This window comes from Chrysoperla carnea, chromosome 2 (assembly GCF_905475395.1).
Source record: "Chrysoperla carnea chromosome 2, inChrCarn1.1, whole genome shotgun sequence".
Classification (NCBI taxonomy): Eukaryota; Metazoa; Arthropoda; class Insecta; order Neuroptera; family Chrysopidae; genus Chrysoperla; species Chrysoperla carnea.
The window spans coordinates 50,180,880-50,203,280 of record NC_058338.1 but is presented as its reverse complement, the minus strand read 5'-3'; the positions used below and the strand labels follow the sequence as shown (position 1 = coordinate 50,203,280).

The 22,401-nt window shown below is 29.4% G+C and overlaps 1 protein-coding gene across 1 annotated transcript in view; it reads right to left on the bottom strand.

Annotated features, from left to right (window-relative positions):
- The window catches only part of LOC123291432, a 108,397-nt gene extending 101,448 nt beyond the window's left edge, over window positions 1–6,949 (bottom strand). Inside the window, exon 1 of the mRNA XM_044871724.1 lies at window positions 6,763–6,949. Coding sequence (XP_044727659.1) covers window positions 6,763–6,864 — 102 coding nt within the window. The 5' untranslated portion in view covers window positions 6,865–6,949. The remainder of the gene's footprint in view (window positions 1–6,762) is intronic.
- Window positions 6,950–22,401: the final 15,452 nt, after the last annotated feature.

The window sequence follows — 22,401 nt, the reverse complement described above, 5'->3', positions numbered from 1 at the left end:
TCACTTTAAAGTTTATGGCGAAATTATAAATTTTCGGGAGTCATGAAAAGGACACTTCCAATTATGAAAATTCATACAGATTAAATTGGCAAAATATCCTCAAATATTCGCCATTAATCAAATGAGTTGCTAGAATGTTTACAAATCCTGACATATGTATGCAAGTTGACTATCTTAGTTTGTAAATTTATAACCAGAAATTTGATACAGTTAAAAAAATTTGTTTGTGCATTATTTCTAGCGTCGCTCTATTAGCTCAGTTGGTTAAGGCGTAACCAATTCTGCCCGCTTAGGGTAGAGGGTTCGATTACCGTCGTCGCAACAAAATTAATTTAATTAATAGTTGTGATGGGCTGGTGTAGTGCATGGTATATGGATGAAGGAGGTACACTCAGCCTCTGAAATTGAGAAGCTGATAAAATAAATTATCAGCGGAAAGGTGGTAAAACACATATATGGTATCACCATGGGCTCTATATCCTAAGTGTGTCCTTCGTGGACAGCCAATTAACCTGACCTAACCTAACCTAGCAAAAATACACTAAATTTATTTAACATTAATTCTAACTACATTTCAAATTTGTAAAATTTAGAATATTTGTAATATTTAGTAATGTTTTCCTGTTATTTATACGCAAAAATGTATGGTATTGCAATATTTTCTATTTTGTCAAGTGAAAACTATGTTAATTATAAAATAGAAAATCTTATTACGTCACATTTCATTTACTTTCAAATAAATTAACTAAAAAAAAGTAGCATCAGTTTTTTTCTAGTAATTACCTACTATTTTAATTTTCTATTAATTCTGATTTTTTAATGAAATAATAATCTTATTTTTACCATGAATTCTTAAATTAATAAGAGATATTAAGTTATTAAATTAACATCTAACATATAGCTTAATTGAAATATATAAACTTTCTCAAAAAAAGGTTTCAAAGAAAAGTTAAGAGGATGGTACGTTTGGCGAATTCGTTTAAATTCAATATTTTTTCTTTTCTTTGTTAGGTTACGATATCTCGAAAACTTAAAAAAAGTTATCGAAAAATGTCCCCTCACTTTTCACTAAATTTACTCTAGGCTCAAAATAATAACTCAAATCTTAAATTGTTATCACAATTATTTTTACAAATCTATTTTCTTCAGCACTTTCCATGCAGTCGTACATTTTAAGTTTTAATACGTTGATTTTCTTCAGAGTCCGTTAAAATTAACGAAAATCCATGTTGATCGGGTCAAAAGTGTTTAATTTAACCTTCCAATTTATTGAACAGCCGTTCAAATCATTCACCGTTCATTTCTAAAGAGACTTTTGTCGAAATTGAGTCATTTTCGAAGTACTGTACCAAATATCTCAGAAAACGCATGTTAATTCTCAGATTCTGAAAATAACTTTCTACAACTATTTTAAGAATGTGGCACAGTTAAAAATTTTCTAGGGGTATTGCAAGAGAACTCCCGATTATGAGAATCCTAACTTACGCCGGATCCTAACTTACGTTAGACTATAAATAGTAAATAACAAATCATTTTGTCTTATTTCTACTGAAAATATAATAATATTTAAAAATTAACATTAAAAAAACTTGTAATTATTATTTAAAAAAATATCTAGTTCTAAAAATAAAATATCTAAAAAAAAATTATTAAATTTAAAAAAAAAAAAAAAATTTATTTTTCATTTTATATAAAAAGAATTTACATTTTACGAGACGGTTATTCCATTTTAATTAATTATAAATATATAATATAACAATGACTTATAATTGTTATTGCTGTTCTATAAATAAAATAATTATATGAATTTTTTTATTTTATATTGGTATGTGGTGAAGAATGAGTCGGCGTGGTTGTTTCGAAAAATAATGCATCTCTAACACAATTTTTCGCCCAAGAATAAAGTGTTGGTAATCTTCCCAACATATCTAGTAACATTCCAGAATAAAAACCAAGTTTCTAACATACGTTTTAAAACAAATCTAATTTAATAGTCTATAGAAATTTACTTGAGGTTAATTTTTCAAATGTCTTTTCAAATCTAAAAAGCAAAATTTAAAAAATTTTCCCTGAAGTTTGATCGAACTGAGTTTATACTTTTTTAATTTGAAATAAAAACAACACGGTATGAGATATCAAAATGATATAAATTTAAAATATTGAAATATAGTATTTTTACTCAACTTCGCCCAATGATTTTTCCTTTGTGGCGCTCTAGAGACCAAACGCGAGGTCTTATTTAAATGATTCTTACGTCAATAAATTGTCTGAATCTTGCGAGTGACATTAAAGACATAGGTTAGGTTGGTCATATTGGCTGCCCACGAGAGACACACTTAAGCCATAGGGCCCATTGTGATACCATATGTGTTTTACCTTTCCACTGATAATTTCAGCTCCTCAATTATTTCGTGAGGCACCTCTTTCACGCATATACACATGTACTATGCACTACAGCAGTCTACTATAACCATTAATTAAATTAATTTGTGACGGCGGGAATCGAACCCACTAGCCTAGACATTTTGCGAACGAAATTGGTTACGCATTAACCAACTAAGCTACTAGGATCGACATTAAAGACATGCTAGTACCTAATCAAAATTGAATATGGCGATAACCAGACGCCATATTGTGAATAGGTATTTAAAAATCCTAACTAAAAAATGAATAATAAAAAAAGAAAATTAAAAATTATAAAAAACCGACTACGACTAAAAAAAGAGCAAGTCCAGTAATCTACACAATTAATTTAACATTCGAAACCCATTATTGCGAAGAATTGAGTCGTCGGTCTAGAGTTGTAATGACCGAGTTTTTTTGACCAGAATGATTAAATACACTCTAGCGAATAAAACTAGTGTCCAACAGCCTTACTAAAAACTCTTTTTGACCGCAAATTTATAGTCAAAGGCACTATTAACTAATGATTTTCAGACAAAACTACTATAGACCAACCTGTGCAGATAAAAGTGCTTTTGACTGGCTAAAGGTTTGGATTGTAACATATATACATAATGTCTTCAGCTTCGTATCAACCACGGCAAAATTGGACTATAGCATATTCAATTTCTGATATTGATGTTGGAAAAATTTTGAAAGTTGATCCTCATAAACAAAAAATAATAAACCTTTAAACGGTAGAATTTTGCTCTCAATAATAGCTTATGACTTGGTTGGCTTTCCAATTCCGAAGATATAGGTGAAATTCACGGTCATCATGCATTTACTTTGTGCTTTAAGCCTAGCATTTAGCTTTTGAGAGAAACTTTTTTTTCAATAGGTTTAACTCAATTTTCAAGTACAAAACGTTCTTTGTATGTTCTATGAAACAATATTTCTATACAATACGTTTAAAGCATTGTTATTACTTTATTGCGAATAAAATTAATAATGCACAGTATACAAAATTATGAATAATTTTTCAAATTCCGAAGCGTTTTAATACTGTTCTATTGATTATTATTGATTGGCGTACTTTATTAAAAATTACTTCATATTTCATGACGTTTTATGGATTATTAGTCGAATTTTGAGAAACATAATGCTTAAGTAGAAGTTTACGCCGATTGTGTCAAATCAGAAAATATTTTTTATTTTAAGAAATTAATGTATAATGAACTTAATAATGTTAGAATTAACAAAGTTAGATTACTTTAAAAAGTATATTAAAGAAATATTATCAAAAATATGATTAAAGTAATATTATTAAAGTAATTCAATAATACTTTGCCAAACTTTGCCATGGTTAAAATAAGCATAAAAGTTCAAATGAAAATATGGTCTAAACTTTTCATTTTGGAGACACACAGTGAAAAAGTTTTATAGTAACATACAAAACTTATTAATACATTCATTTTCGAGATTTGCGATCAGAAACTTTTGAGACTTTTGTTCGGATATATATCACGAAAATAAAATGTCTTTGACCGTATGTTTATATGATTATTTTAGTAGTTTTATGAAAAGTAGTGACTGGGAAAAATAGTATATTCACCATTATCGAAAATGTAAAATTTTAAAAATATTCCTAAAAGCTTTTTTACTTCATTTGATGAAAGGTATACCAATATCAGTTTGCAATGTATGATTAATTGGGAATATTCATGAAATTTAAATTTGGTTCAAATATTTTTCGTCCGTAACTTTAATTACTGGACATTTCAACTAAACCATTATTTTAGTAATTAATATCTGTTTAATTACTTAAAATTAATTTATAAAACTTAATAATAACGAGTGTAAATTCTGTGTTGTAAATTCATTTTTTTAAGTGTAAATTATACATTGAACTGTCACCAATTGACAGAGCACGTACTTATACGTCATCAACAGAGAGCACCAAAAAACTGCGTTTAAATATCTCAAAATTATAATGTATTTTAAATATTTTGTTACACTTAAATACAGCATTTTTAAGTAGTATTTATATTTTTTACTTTGTTATAACGGTGTAAACAAAGAATTAAAAAAAATACATGTATATTCCCTATTCAGCCTGTAAAGTGTGTCTTTTTTAAGAACCACTTTGTGCATAAAATATTTATCGTGTTTGCAGTTTTAACCCCAAATAAAAACTGTACACATTTTTGTTTTTCAGTTATTTGATAAGTTACATTTATAATTACAAATAATTATACCATGTATATATGAAATATATCAAGGTATATTGTCTTTAGTCCCAAGTTTGTAACGCCTAAAAATATTGATACTACAAATGATATTTCGTTAAAGGTGTTCATAAAATCACCTAATTAGCCCATTTCCGATTGTCTGTCTGCCCGTCTGTGGACACGATAACTCAAATGCGAAAAAAAGATATCAAGCAGAAATTTTTATAGCGTGCTTAGGACGAAAAAAAAGTGAGGTCGAGTTCGTAAATAGGCAACATAGGTCAATTGGGTCTTGTAATAAACAAACCCAACAATCCGTTAGAGATAGAACAAAAAAACACTTTTTCGTAAACATCACTGTCTACCCATGAGAACACAAATAAGGTTAAAAGCATTATATAGTCTGTTATAAGATATTCTAAATTTTTTAAATTTATACGTTACATATATTTAGTATGTGTTTGTTTGTTTATTACTGTATCCATTGAGGAAATGAGAAAAAAGACACTTATTTCTTTGTGTGTAAGAGTGGCTATCTATGTTTACTTACATGATGTAAAAAACAAACTCTTCCGTAATAAACACTGTCTATACCTACGTGGTATTTCATGAATTAACTCAATTGTTTGTTTTCACTTGTTTTAATATAAAATCAATATTTGAAATATTTAGAAGGGGAATAATCTGAATTAATTAATCATTTATAAATATTATTGAGTTCTGATATTTTTTTCAAATACCATAAATTCTTACTCAATCTAACAAATAGAAATAAAACTGAAAATGGTTAAAGTTGCCATGCTTAGACTTCTGTAAGGACTCTATTTTTGACAGCAACTAAATTTTAAAATCCTGTTTATAGTCCGAGAGATAGAACAAAACAGTGTGGTATTACTGCGTCGATTTCATCTTTCACAAAATTGCCCCACTTGTCACAATCAAAGGGGAGATATACGTCCCAAAATTTTTCTTAAAACATAAAATTGCAGACATTTTCATCGCTACTTATCATAGGTATCGAGTTCGAGATTTAGTGCAAAACGGCAGCAAAGACGATATTCTTGACTGGAAATAGAATCTGGGCGCAGCCTTCTCGCACAGATTTTCCCTATACATGTTCGCTACGATTATTATCTTTATTATTTTCTTTAACTTCTTCGGTTTAATATTATTTTTTATTGCCAAAATCATTCAAATTTTTTTTTTTGAATAATTGAAAAACTATTATTTTAATTTTGAATTGGGCTTATTAATTTACGATTCAGCTAAGACGAAAAACCAATTTTGACAAGGCTACATAATAATACCTTTTTCTGCCCAAATTTTGATTTTATTCTTCCAATAAAAACTAAGTAATTTCCGGTTAAGAAACTGAACTTTTTATAGAAGTTTGTTAAAGATTATAAAATTGTTATGGTGTGTTTACGATTCTCTGAACAAAAATTTTTCGTGTTAAATTCAGTGAATTGGTTAGAATGTAACAAAATATTGTAATTCAATTCTTCAGTGCCCCGTGGCATAAATCATTTTCATTCAAAATATCATTTAATAAAAAAGACAGAAGACCAGAATAAATCTGTATGCGATCATGATTTTGATTAATAAACAAAACACCTTAGGGAACACAAGCTCAAGACAAGAGCTTCTAACCATAAGAAGACTAGCCATAATAAGACTAGCTCCAAATGTTTTGATACGTAAATCTATCGAGAAATCAAAAAAGGAAAAGACTTTTCTAAGGTGAATGAAAGGAATTTCCCAGAAAGTTTCAAAAAATTTTCTCTGTGTGCCCCAAGATGGTAGAAAAAATACTGTTTCGACTGTTAATTTACAAAAAAAAAAAAACTATTTTAAAATTTTGTGGTTGAAATTGATGCTGAATGCATTTTTCCCATTATAAAATAAGGTCTTCAGAGTCTAATCTTAGAAACTCTCAGTAAAATATCATTATCATTTTTCCTAAATTCCTCGACAATCATTAATATTTCCTGAAATCTCAAAGTTTTATATGAATATGATTCTCAAAAAGTCTCAAAATTTAGAATATCCCGTAGGTTCAAATTGGAAATTCTGTTTTTTAGAAATCTTTTCAAAGGGGAAAAACTTGATTACAATGTTTTTGGTTGTAAGTAAATGAAAGAGAGTTTACCTTTTCATGTTTAAAGTCCATAATATCTGCATAAATTGTAAACGATGATTTTTTTCCTTCAGATTCTGCAATCGTACTTGTACTTAAAGTATGATATTTCATCGTATGATTATGATTTATTGGTAAAACATATGATTTTACTGGTGATTCAATAACTGTATCCAATAATTGTTTTTGTTGGTGTATATTAAACATAATCAAAACCAAAAATTTTAACGAAACTATAAAACACACAAAACGAACTCAAATTTTATTATCGATTAAAATAATTTCGTACAATTTTTTCTATATTTTCTTTAGATGTTGAAAGTTGAAGAATAAAAAGTATCATTTTAAATATTTTTTTAAAAAATAATTTGAGGCCACAGAGCAATGTATTTATTACTTTTTTAAAGAATTATAATCACTGTTTTAAAATGAAAACACGTTTAAATTTTTATAAAAATATTCTACACTAAACAACCTACTTAAAAACTAAAAACTTGTAATAATTTAGGACACTGAATTATTATAATTTAAATAACTTCTTAACAACAAAAAAAACAACACACACACACGGCGATTTTGAAGAAAAAAATTGTGACACAGATTAATGGAAAACACTTTAAAATAGAAAATTTTTGGAAAACATTATTTTCGTATTACGCTTTTCGATTAAATAAAATCAATTCCAGCCATTAATTTTAAGCGATGCGATGATGAATTTGTATTCATAATTTTGAAGAAAATTTAAAACTTTTTGGATAACTTTTTAAGTGATAATTTTCAATTTTTTTAGTTAAGTTTAAGTAATTCTTGTGTGAAAATAATAATAGGTATAGTTTGTTACCTTTAGTGATATAGTATATAAAACTGAAGTCTATAACACAACGAGTATTTCAATCAGAGGGGGCCACTGTAAATGCCCCACTCCTAAGGTAGGCAGAGCCCGCGGTTTTACAATTACTTGCCATGCTTCTTAGCAGTTCACCTTTAGATTTTACCTGTTCATGTTTGAATGTATAGTAGTCAGTATGTGTGTGTTAGAACAGACTGAGATGGCGCACTCGTACGAAAAACCTTTCGGGTGAAGTTGCTTTTTTTTTACTTTTGAGGTACGATCAGAATTCCCATAATCTCGTTAAAATGCCCAAATTATTAGACACAATTCTCAAATTTGCTAAATTAGAATTTATACAAAGACCTACAATTATCGATTCATAAATACTCTTTTAAAGGTATATACAATAACATACCATATATTTTTATTCCATCTACTCAAAACTTTTAAATACCTACATCATTAGTCCACGAAGCACTTTTTTTTAAAGCTCGCGTTTTCCGAAAACTTAAAATAAATTTCATAGATGACATTTTTTTTGTCAAACTTATAATTATTTTAAAACTTTAAAACAAAACTTTGGCTTAAAAATTAATCATAATTTTGAATTAAGAAATGACCTTTAATTTTTCACCTTAAAAACGTGCACAATGATGATCTTTACACTGGTACTTTGTTCTCAATGGTTTCTGAACTAAAGAATCATGAAAATTCATGTTATAGAGAATTTCGTGGTGGTTAAGTTCAAATTATACTCGATTTCTTTTTTATCTTATTCGATTTTAAATTTAAGTTCAATCGGAATCGCTTTGATTAGGATCATTTTAGATTTCTATTCTTTTTTTTCCCAGCTCCACTTTTAATTTTAGTGAAAAATTAGAGGCCCTCAATTATGATTAATTTTTAAGCCTCGTTTTTCATTAAATTCCTATATTTTATATATATTTTAAGTATAATGAAAAAGCATGAATGGAATATAACATATTTTGATAATCATACTTGACACAATAACTCAAGAAAGGAGCGAGTAACAAAAAATGTGCTATGAAATTTTTAACAGTGTAGGTACTTTATTACCTATTATTCAAAAAATAATTATATAAAGCGGACTTGTGACTACGAAGATAAAACCATCGACATAAACTAGACGATCTTAAGTAAAGATTTAATATCAACGCAACTGCAATATTTGAATACTTAAAGTAACCATGTATGTTTACCAACCATAAGTCATACATGCATGCTCTGAAGTATAGCCATTAGAGGCTGAGCCATCTCAAGCTGTTCTATTTTATACACTACATGCTATACTAATAATAATAATAATAATACACTGCACAACAAAAATATTGAAACAACCTTTTGTGTATGTTTGCATTTTTTTTATTAAGAAAAGAAATGTTAAAATGAAACACAATGAATATAATGACACCCTTCTGAAATACAAATGAATGTATAACTAGGAACTTATTAGTTGAATTTAAACTAGGAAGAAGAATGATTTTAACTAGGAAGAATAATGTTTTTAAATTTATATGACTGTGTGATGATGGAAGCTTATATCAGGACTTTGAGCACTATATCAGCAGTTGCAAAGACAAAAAAAGACTTTTATATTTGACAGCAGTTGTTAAGACAAAAAAAAAACTTTTATATTTGACAGCAGTTGTTAACGATCTTCTGTAAGTCCTCCAATTAGGTGACTGGCGGTGAGCATTTAATCCTACAATCACTTTCTCTGCCTTTGCCTGACTCTTAAATCGCTTCAAATGGATTAGTAAATACTGACGTAGAGTAAAGATCATTGTCTCCCGAAGGCTACGCTACCCTTCTTCAGGATAGTGTAACGAATATAAAGAAGCAAGTGAGCAGAGCCCGATCTAGCTATTTGGTCGCTCTGGGCAAAAAATTATATTTGCTGTCCTTTATACTAATACCATATACAGGAAACTCGATAAATAAATTTAATCGAGGAAAATGCTTCATACGAAAAATATTAGTTTCAAGGGGCACAACTTATACAAACATCGAATTTGATCTAAGTTTTTAGGTTCAATTAAAACCTCAATCTAATTCATAACTGACAAACAAATGAACGCTTTAAATCAGAAAATTGTTCTTTATAAATAGGTAAACATTTTTTGTTTGTAACTTTTTTTTGTAAACCGAATAGTTTAGACAGTAATTGATACCAAAAACATAGCTTTAGTGCATTTGTTCATTCAATTTGAAATAAAATGGTTCTTTATAGAAAAACAAACCACTTTTACTGGATTTATTGGAAAATTTTTCCGAAGAGTGCCTAGATTTCACAGAAACAATTATACGAAATAACAATTTTGATAAGAACAATCAATTTTGCGTAAAACTTTTTAGTCTGTTTTTACCTAAACTGTACGGTTTGCGGAAAAATGTTACTTTTTTAATAATTAACAAGTTTCTAATATAAAGGTTCATCTATCGATTACCAGTTATGGAGTAAAGTGAGTTTGAAAACCTAGGTCACGTTTAATGTCTTCGTAAGATGTGATCCTACACACCCAACATTTTTCGTTTAAAGCATTTTTAAAAGCTATTATCCGAGTTTCAAGCCTATGCCAACTTAGAAAAGCATCCTATATACAGGGTATATGCATTATATGCACAGTTTCGCTTAAATACATAGATTCCAATGGTGTCTTTTAGTTTTTTACTTATAAATTATAATGAATTTTTCCATACAATCCCAGTTTTCAGAATACTCCTGATCCTATTGATCTTATTGTCCCGATAATCGAAATTACTGTATATAATATTATAAGGATTTGTGGCCCTACATCTTTGCCGCATCTTTGGTTGACCGACTCGCCCCTGGATCGGGCCCTGCAAGTGAGCAGTTCAAGAGATGCAATTTACTATCCATCATCATCTAGACGGAAATTTGTTTATGTAGGCAATGAATCCCAAATTTTTGACGATAGATGTAATTATTTTTGTAAAAGAAGGTATTATTCATATGTGCTTTAGTAGTAATAATTCCCCTCTTAACTTCACTCAGTTGTTGTTTAAGTCTGTTGTATATATATATATATATATATATATGTATGTAGAAAATTGTGGTATCTAAGCATTTGTTGACTTACGATATAAAAGAATTTATACTCACTACGTATAGAACATATACACAAATACACGTATACGAAAACGCTGGACGGATCAAGCGAGCAAACGGCAAAATACAAACCAACATTAACGTTGAATAGCCAAGCCAGAGAAGTCAGAGAGCGCAGCCCAACGTAACATATAAAACAGTCATACATACAACAGTTGAACAAAACGAATTCCAAATACCAACAACTATTTATACCTGACGTATATATTTCAATATAAAAAAAATAAAAAACAAAAAAAAACTTCTCTTCTTAGAGAGAGCTATCATCCACAACATTGCCAGCGCAATGCACAACAAAAAAACAGTCATAGATCGTGCGCTCATAACGAAGCGAAAACTGTAGGATTCGTTTAATCTTGCGTTTGAACAAAATAGATAAAAATATGTTTGGCAATTTAAAAATAAAATGGCCATGAAGGGATTCTTAGGTGTAAAGCAGTATACCAAGCTACTGTGCAAGCGTATAGTATAGGGACGTTTTTATCAAAAATAGTTTCCAGGGAGGTCTGCCAGTTCGCAATTCAAAGTAGGAACTATCATCTAACTTCACTAACTAAAAAACATTAATATTGTAAATACTTTAAAGTTACTACAATCTTTCTACAATCAATTCAAGTTATTTTTTAATCTACCTTACCTGCTGCCATCTTCAGCCGGGCCTATCGGGCCAATATTGATTCAAGCTTGGGTGGAGGTTGTTGAGGATTGGACCAAGTTTGGAAACTAAAACTGGCATAGTCAGATATTAGCATGAAATGATAACATCGTTTAAAGCTTGTGCCTTAATAATTTCCCCAACCTAGTTTCCGGTCTTTGACCAAGGTTGTGTACAGGTAAAAATATTTTAATTTACGTAAACTAAGCAGTTTACAGATTCATAAATATCAAGTTTAGTTTATTAAATAAACAGGCTTGCCGCTACCGGAGCAAAAAACATAAACAACAGCGTATGTCCTTGGTGTAAGTCAAACATCTTTACTCACACGATTTTTTTCTTTCTGCTATCATAACAGTAAAAAAAATAAATGCAAATTAAAAACAGTTATTGGTCAAAGCTTGGAGAAGGGCTGACAAACTAATAATTTATTAGCTTTGGCCCAACTTGGCAAATCAATGCTCGGTTTATCAATCTTGGTCAAAGCTTGAGCAAGGGCTCAGAAATCAAGGTTTAGCCATCCAATGCTGACCCAATCTAATACCATAGTCAAATTTATTATAAAGTCACTTCAAAAACTCAATGAATATGGCTAAAACTAACATGTACACTATGCCATCTAAGTATAGGTTTAATTAATCAGATTTAGCAAAGGTCAACTCGTTCTTACTGAATGAACATGCCGAAATTTGCACATGATTTGATAAAAATTTTCATTAAAATTTAAGCATCTTCTGCCATCAGAAAATTCAAAGCCACAAAAACTAAACTAGAACTTGTTCGAACATCAAAACTAGTTTAAAAAACGATCAAAGTTAGCTCGCTACGGGGTTTTTCTATGTTTGACAAAGTTGCGTTCGTCGCTCGAGGTCACAAACTTGGATTATTCATTGGAATAACATCATAAACAAGTCTGCGCAAAATCAGAACTACCGTATTTTATGCAGACTGTAATGTACAAAGTTACTGTAATACTTACTTTTAGGCCAGTTTTAATTCCAGGGGTTTAATACCTATTCATCAAATTTAACATAAAAATATATGCTACTAATTTTAACTCATTTCTGAACTTTATTTGCGGAATCCCTTAAACTTGAAAATACTCGAAAATTGTTCAGGCAGCAATATGGACCGTTGTCCTCGTATATCTCAATAATTTTTCACTAAACAACTTTAACCAATTTAGCCGAAAGCCATGCCTCATCACTTTTGAAAGGGTTAAAAAATGTGGTTTTTACAAATGCATTCCTATTTTAATTTTTTAGAAGTTGCAAACTTTCAACTATGTTTTTTTCATATATTAAGTTATGAAAGCCTCTGTTCCAACATATACCAAACAAAACTCGAAAACAACTTATATTGTTTAAATAGATCTAAAAAAACTAAAATCGTATGAACAAGACAAACAATTGTAGTAGAATATAGAAGTCGTGTTATATTCTATATTTAATAAATTAAATTTTTCAAGAAACTGTAATTTTTTTCATACAGTCCATAAAGCTCTCTTCTAAGTTGTGTCGTATCCCTAACTTTTTTGGTTTTCCATAAAAATTCTTCATTCTATCAGTTATGGTTAAAACCAATATTTCTCTTCTATCACTATAAATTTGTTGAAAAGAGAGGTAAAGCAATTCATAGGTATGAGTATTGTCAAAGATAATAAATGAAAACTACAAGATTTTCGATATAAATTTCGATTTTTTTTTTCGTCTTCTAAGTAGTCATCATCAGTATTAATTAGCTAATCATAATTGCAAGGTGCAGGCCATCACCAAATTAGCAGCGTGTAACATACCCTATTTATAAGATTGATTCGTACTGATGATGACTATTTGGCAGTCGAAATACGTTGTTATAGGATGTGGGACAAAAATAGAAGTTTATTTCAATTCATAGAATTTTGCCTCATTGTGGGCTCACGGTCTATCAGCTTCAGCTTCCTTCTACTAAATAATGTACGCAATCGAAAAAAAAAAAACAAATTCAGAATTCTTGAATAAAAAACAAGAACCCAATTCATAACAACGATTACAATGCGATTTGTTGTGAATTTTGAAGTCACAAGGGTAGGGGGAATGCATTTGCTTATTGTATTATGTTTGAAAAGAGGAAGTGTATTCAAATCTACCCTAGACGTTAGTGAATTTAAAGAATTTGCAGCATATAACATTATCCAGATACTTCACTATAAAATCAATTTTTTAGGATGGGGTAAGCTACCTCAAAATTTACTTATAAAAATATGAGCCGTTTTTCAAAGAATAATGTTGTTAAATATTCCGTCTAATTGCTCAATAAACTTACTTAACCTGTAAGTGTGTACAAGATATGATAGCTTGTTTCCTAAAGGATTATTATATCCTGAAATAAGATTTTATTTTTTTAACATTTTTGCAAAGTAGCGGAAGTATAATGGAACGGAGGTCGAGAAAAGGCTCCTTTAAAACGGCTTTTCAACATTTATACAACGGACGTCAGAAAAAATATCAGAATGACTTTTTTTTTGACAGACCAATGATATTGGCGCCCCGAACTAAAAAAAAGGGGTGTTATAAGTTTGACCGCTTTGTGTGTGTGTCTGTCTGTGGCATCGTAGCGCCTAAACGGATGAACTGTTTTTGATTTTTTTTGTTTCATTTGAAGGGTTATTTAATGGAGAATGTTCTTAGCTATGTTTCAAGTGCGAGTTTAGGGTTTCGAACCCGAAAAACCTAAAAAATAGATGAACTTCAGACTCGGCTCAGAGATCAAGATGCTTCTAATGATACCACATTTATCAAATTATGATAATTGTTTTAGAAGTTACGAGGAAACTAATGAACATACATACATACCTGTCCAAATCAAAATCCCACGCCGTAGTTGAGTAACAAATATTTTTAACCGTACTTTTTTACATTTTTATTCCTATAGTTTTTCCATTATGCATACAAAAAGACAAATAAATTGCTCAAGGAAAACAGACTTTAATTGTAGACATATCGTGATGAATTTAAAATATGAACCCTCATATTTTTGTAACATAAAACAATAAAAAAGAAAATTCTTGATTCTCGTTTTTATTGTTTTATAAAAGTTGAAACCCATATATTTATTTATACGGCACGCGGTACCCCCAACGATAACCATTTCGTGTCAGTCAGTAATATTAAACGTTAAAAATAAATTTATTCATGTTTGCAATGACAAAAAAATCAATACAATTTTACCTTCAAAATTAATAATTTCATTTTGCATTACTATGAAAACCTGAATAAAAATATACTGTTTAAAATAAGATTGTTGATTAGTTTACGACTTAAACAGGCCATCATATTTTTCTATTCAAAGCTTGCTCTTCAATTAGTTGAAGAGAAGTCTCTTAATAAATCGCCAGAAACTTAAAGAAACCAAATTTAGAACGTACTCTTCTAAAACGGGTGCTAAATGAAAATTATAGCTGTTGTTACAGCTGTAAATTCTTTTTATTTTGTATTTGGAAGAGTGTTCACAGCCCTAATCTCAACCAGAAACCTAAAGATTACAATATACCAAGTGCAAGTAAATGTTTGGGTAAACGAGGATCAAAACAGGTACATATGACGAATTCTTTAGATGGCTAGCTGTGTAACCAAATGGCTTGAAAATGTGCACATCAGTCACGAGCTACGTTATTTGTGTGGAAAACCTTTCATTGTGCAATAAAAACAGTGGAATCGGAATGAGGACGAAACATGAAACATGAATATTTCTCAGAACGAACCGATCAAGATGATTTCCAGTGAAAATGAATGATTGGAGCACAAGACTTGGCTGATTGATGCACTGTTGTTGTGAACGGCCGTGTCTCACACATCTTTCTTCTTTATGGTATTCGAAAGTCCAACTTCTTTTCAAATTTTCAAACTGCTACCATAAGTATTGTGATTTACAGAAAGATGAAGTTTTCGAATTTGTCTCAGATAAATTTCATTTTTCACTGCGTGCCTAGATTAGGAATATCTAGAACTCTAGATTAAAAATATCTAGAACACAGAGGTAAGTACATCACAGAAAAGTGTTGCCTATGTTTTATTCATAAAATGAATACAGCTTTAATTATGATTCTTTTTAATTTTTATATCCAAACGTTTTTCTAGCTGATTTGTTAAAAGTTTCCACCATGATATTTTAAATATGGAATGGAATATAAAAAAAATACGTATCATCCGATATGACGAAGATGCTGTCGTGGCCATACGGGGTTTACTTCGGTTTGTAAATGGAACTGCATATTTTTATAACAGATTTTAGTTCTTTTTTTCAATTCTCCTCCTTAAAAAATTTGTAACAAACAAATCTCTGCATAATAATTTTTGTACAAATTCTTATTTTTTTAAAGAAACGCAAGTAAGTTCCTACAGTTTTTAGCCTTGGAAAGCTTTTCAAAAAATTTACAATTATATTTTTTTAATGGACTTCCAAGTATTGGCAACAAAGTATGAGGGGGAAAAAGAAGTCTCATTCACTCCGAATCAATTCAAAAAACCAATTGACGCTTTTGCTGGAAGCTTAGAGGATTGTTTCCAGTTCACTTTCGATGAAGTGATTGTGGGTACATTAGTGTGTGAACCCTGGTACATTATGATGTTGTACCATGATTCACAATTTATTATCGACATTTGTTTACTATGTAAATTCTCAAAAAATAAATAGTGTTGAGCAATAACAGTGCGTTGAACAGAGACAATTTTCATTGCGATAAATGTAAATTTTGATTCTGAGTACTACACCTTCCCGTATTATAAAAATAACATAAAAAATTACAATAACAAAATAATATAAATAAATTAAAATATTGTAAACATATTTATAATAATTATATGTTTTATAATAATAGTATTTCTTAATGAATTTACCTAATATTTAAACTTTCATACAAACTATGCGAGTGTTTGTATCTACCTATTATAAGCTAGCTGATGGTACAATTCTCACACACAAGAAATAAAAGATAGTGAGAGAATCTTGTTCTTTTGGTGAGATTAGCAGCCGGATTCTAAATGCACATGTAGACTCACAATTTAGTCTTATTATTAATAATATTATAACACGATGCATATTTCTCATATGAAAATGTATGTTTACTTACAATTGAGGTGTTAATTACTCGACTACGAAAATATATTGTTGATAATATCGCATTCTTGAACACATAGTAAGCAATATAAATATTTTAAAAAAAATTGAATTCTTTGGGCATTATTGGGAAAAAAATTTGAACATAATAATCTCGATTTTATTTATTGCCCAAATATCTTCTTATAATTCCTTACTGCGTTTCTTACGGCAGAATCACGATATTTTAGAGTTATAGTTCGGACCGAATGGCTCCGTAATTTGCACGTGTGTCAATGCTTTTATTTGACACTTATTGTTCAAGTGACATCATGCTGCCTGTGCAACGCCGATTTGATGCTCCCAACATAAAAATAAGTTAAATCCTTAAAGGTGATTATTAAAATCTTTCGCAGTTATGTATAGCGATGTAACAAAGGGTCGTTCAATCGTCTCGGGTTTTGTTCCCACGGCATGTTTATATACAACACCGAAGCCTCACCTACGGAAGGAAGCATAAACAGAGCCAATACCAATTTCTTAATGTATTAGGAGTTTTGCAAAAGTAAAACAATATTTCCCCATTTTATGTGTCTTTAACATGGAGTTTTGGGAAAGTATCTTATGAAAGTCAGAACCTCATTAAACTGTACCAAAATTACTCTAAATTAAACAAGTTTTAAATACAACGTTTAAAAATAAAGGTTGAAATGTCATTAAGGTGGTTCAATAAATGCATGACCTAAAGCTACTTTGAAACGATCTGTCTTTTATATTTTTGGAGAAAAACTTCGAAAACGCTACAATTAACATTCCAAACTATGTAAAAGAAGCCATAATGTTTTAGTTGAAATTGTATGCTGTTTCTAAAGTTTTTGAATAAGGAAGGTGCAAGTAACTAAGTCATTGTTTATGATCACTTAGTACGCCGTAAAGTGTTCAGGCCTTATTGAACTTACGATTGGAATCACTCATTCAATGCATACTGTTTAAGTGAATAAAGAAAAGGCAACGTGAGTATATTCGAGTACTATTTCTTTTCGATTTTTAAGTGTAGAAAAGAAGATTAAATGAATTTATAAAATGAGTGATGCGACCAGACATTTAAAATATAATTATTTCATAAGGCAATTGCACATTATATTAAACAAAAGAAAATTAAAATTAAAATGTAAATCAACCACAGAATTTAACAGTATTTTAACATTTTTTACTTAAAATTAAATATCACTTATCAAATCAAAATATATACCCAACCATAAATAATAAATAAATACAGTCACAATTGTAAAATTGTGGTTTTTGTAAAAATTTAAAATAAAAAAAAGCAATTAAGAACTTTCAGTTACAGAAAAGAAATTTAATAAAAAGGTTTTTAACACAAACAGTCAATGATCAATTATAAAATTAGGCTTAATGCAAATGGGTTACTTAATGTAAAAAAGAACTGTTGCAAGCGATAAATATATGAAGGCTATTCTTACACTCGAATACAAACTTTTCACAGTAATATTCGTGTCATTTAACGTTCTACAGGAATACAAATAACTTAGATTTTCATATACGCAAATTATTTACTGTTTTTGAGTTATTTTAAATTAATACTATACTTATAAATACTAGCTTTATTAATACTAGCTTACAAAATCTAAAAAATATGCTTTATTGATGTAGGTTAGGCTAAAGTGGCTGTCCTGGGGTGAGATACCCTTAGACCATAGGGCCCGTTGTGATATCGAAACGAGGTTGGTCCATCCCCGGCCACAACTACAGGAGCCATTTGGAGCTGTTTAAGAACAACAGAAGTTCTTTGATGTTAACGGACTTCAGGTCGGACAAGTCATCAAAGAAAGGCTGGCTCAAGTGAGTTTAGTGCAGTGATACAGAAGACGACACATCGTTTCTTCCTCCTCATCACTGTGACAGCTCCTGCAGTAATCATTATACTTCGTCAGGCTCAGGCTTTCAGCGTGCCCGCCACCTAGTCAGTGTTCTGTAGTAACAGCAACAATTTTACTAATAGAGAACATTTTTCTAAAATTAACGTATTTCCTTTTGATTAAATTATGATTATTTCTAAGTAACTTTTCCTTCGGAAGCTAACGATTTAAAAAAATGTTTTCTAATTTAAAGTGTTGTTGTATCTTTTACCCTTTAAGATCTAAATGGACTATTAAAGCAACTTGGAGAACTAGGTCCAATCTGACGTCAGAACATGATATCCCCCATCCAAATCTGCAACTTTTGTTGAAGTTGTTACAATACGATTAGTTACAAAACGAGCTATAAGCCATAATAAATTAAAATAGTCCACCATGTATACCATACACACGTAAATGTCCTAAAGGAACTTTTCTATTTTCCTTGGTAACCAAAAATAATAATCTTTTTTTTTTAAATAAATTATATTATCAAGTTATTATATAAAAAGAAATGCAATTACAAAAGTCATATTCTTACTTTATAATATTTTTTAATTAAAAAGAAAGCTATTTACTTTAATATTATACATACTTATTATAATATGCGGTTTTAATAGTCCTATAAAGTATTATCACCAAAACTGTAATTACTGTAAAAATTCCATTTAAAAAATTATTATTAACAATTGATTAAAATTGAAACAAAAACATCACTGGAGCACATTAATCGTTTGTTAATAATTGACATGTTTTTTCCTGACATGTTTCCTACTTCATTAGACTCCGATTTCATTACACAATCAATTGCTTACTTTCTCAAATATGTACATGAATATAAAAATCGAGCATAGTTTTAAAGAGAATTTGGTATGGGCGCTTACTTCAGAATAATTTAAGTTTCTATTCCGAGTTAGATTTTTCTAATTTCCAATAGTCTTATAACCTATATTGGTATGTTTAAAATTGATTTTGAAACCTTAGAATTTCAAAAGGGTTACTAAATAAAAAATAAAACTACGTCTCATTTGACGAAATCAATCAAGTGGTATCCGTTCACACATGCATTCTATGTAGTGCTAAAAGCATTGCCTTCCTTTATTAGACCAATCATCTTAGGATTTCATTTTGGAATCTAACAGAATAAGCTAAATATATGTACAAACTTTTAATTTGATTGTACAAACGTTATCTCAAAAGTCACATATGATCACAAGTGAGCGTCCTTAGATATTCAAGATCAAAGGTCGTAAAAATCAGTTTTTTGAGAATATCTCGTTTCTTCACTACGCCTTCAATCGTATTTACACTGATTATAAAAATTATAGAGGATAAAAATATTTACAAATTTCGTTTGCAATCTTTTTTTATACGTTGGACCGTTTTTTTGAAATAGAGGGCGCAGAAGAGCGCTCAGCTATACGTATCTTCGTGTAGGGTCAATCGTGAATCTTAGTTTATTATACGCTAACTATACCTTATAAATTTCTTTCATTGCTTGTGACGTTTTTTGCTTGGTAAACCTTCGTTATTTTAGATGATATTAGTTTTAAAAATTGCCCTAACAAACGGTGGTATTTTTCTTCTGCAGCAATCAAGTCGTGCTCGTAAGATATCCCATCTTTCACAAGTACTCCAAAAATATTGTTTCGTTCAGCTCAACGTATAAAAAAAAGGTTTCAATCGAAATTTGTAAATAGTTTTATTCTCTACAACTTTTATAATTATTGTAAGCACGATTGAAGGTGAAGGAAATCAAAATAAGCTTAATCCGTTAGATTCCGAGGTTGGCTCCTTTGCTCGATTAAGATCAGTAGATTGTACTGTTTTCGTATTTAAAAAAAAAGTTTCAGTATTGAAAGGCCTTAGTATTTGATAATTACATGGAACCCTTTGAGTAGTATACTAAGTAACTTATATTTTATTTTATTAAACTGCACTGTTTAAAGGTAAGTTACGTTTTTGTTATTTAGTAATCATTATAATCAAATGCATAATCATCATTATACACTTATAAACATAAAAAGTGAGATAAAAATATATAAAAAACAAGTGCAAACAAACAATTGACTGAGTTAATTGTTGAAATACCATGTATAGACAGTGTTGATTACTCTGTCACATTAAACATATACATACTAAACAATTTGCTCATAATTTGCGCTCTCACGGTTAAACATGTTTACGAAAAAATGTTTCAAACAAAAGTTGTTTATTTTTTTATAAGGAACTTTTTTACATTCTATCTCTAACGGTTTATAAGAAGGGTCATACGGACCCAAGACCCAACTGACCTATGTTGCTCATTTACAAAATCGACGTCACTTTTTACGTCCTCAGCACGCTATTAAAATTTCAGCATGATAACTCTTTTCATTTTCGAGTAATTGTGATGACAGACAGACAGACAGACAGAAAAAAAATCGGAAATGGACTTATTCGGTGATTTTATGAACACCTATAGCAAAATTTTGATCATAGCATCAATTTTTTTAAGCGTTACAAACTTGGGACTAAACTTAGTATACTTTGGTATATTTCATATACATGGTATGAAAAAGTGATTAGATCTTTTCATTGTACTGAATATAAACTATTGAGTTCATGGTAAGAATATTTTTCGAGTTTTCGATGTTTTATACACTCTTCTCCCATATAAAGGTCTGTAGGATCAGTCTGTAGGTCACAGTTTTTGACGAATGGATTAATGAGTAAAATATTTTATAGATGGCACCACTAACAAACTAATAAGTTATTGACCTCGCTATATCCACAATTAATTTCCACAAACATTAACTTGGACATTTATAATATTAGTACTAATATTATTAGGGAAATAGCCGTATTATATCCACCTTTATTCAGTTTAGTTAATGACATTGGTTGATAAATCGCCTAAAAAGTGTTATATATTGGAAAAAGCGTATGGGCCAGATATCAATTATCTTGAATCTATTGTGAAATATCCTATCGTTCTTATAAATATATATTAACTCAATATCTCTACCAATCAGTATAAAATAATATTCCTACTAAATTAAAAGTAGTATAATCTAGTAAAACTTTCTTGTTATATTTTATTTTATTGTCAGTAGAGCAAATCATTAATGTTTATACACATTTCGTTAATGTTATGAAAAATATAAAGAATTTTTCATACTTGGTTTCATATATTTCAAAAATTACCGTAAAAAAATTAAATACATACAAACTTTTTCTCTTTAGTGCGCGGATGATAACAAGTATACCAAACCGATTAATATTGATTACTTCCGCCTACAAGTGTTGTTTTGTATAGAGTGTTTGTTTCAATACCGAAAAACGTTCTTGTAATTTCCCAATCAACTGATATGACTAAATAGTCCGTGTCATCTTGTAAATTTTTTTTGGTACCACTTATCTGCTAACCTCCTGACTTTCCCGATTAAACGTACGCTCATTTTTATGATATTGTTCTGCTTAACAAACAACCTGAAATATCTAATCCAGTTCATTTGATACACAAAGTTTCGATGTAAGCTCCTAAATATAATGGGAAAAAATACATATAGAAATAGATAAATATAGTAAAGAGGAAGTTACGACTCAAAAGCAGAAAACAACGATTTTTATTCAAAGCATTTTTAACAATTCTTCGTAAATCCAATAGAATAAACAAAAATTTATTGTAAACAATAATTTTATAGGGCTTTCTATGAATATTGTACAATAATTTAAAGCGAGATTCTTAAATTAAAGAAGAAATTTCATACAAACGGTTGCTTTATGATTTTTCATTTTCGAAGAATACGCTGATGAGGTTTCAAACAAAGATGTAAAGTGATAATCAAACAATTTACTTTATTTTGATTTAAAATTTATTTTATAGAAATTAGAAAAAACTTTCTATAAACATGTAACCACCAAAGATTTATTTTTGACATAAAATACGTTTTGAAATAATATTTTGTAATCCAATATCCCAAAAATAAAAATGTCTAATATTTATATGAACTTTTTTTTCTTAGTTTTCATGAGA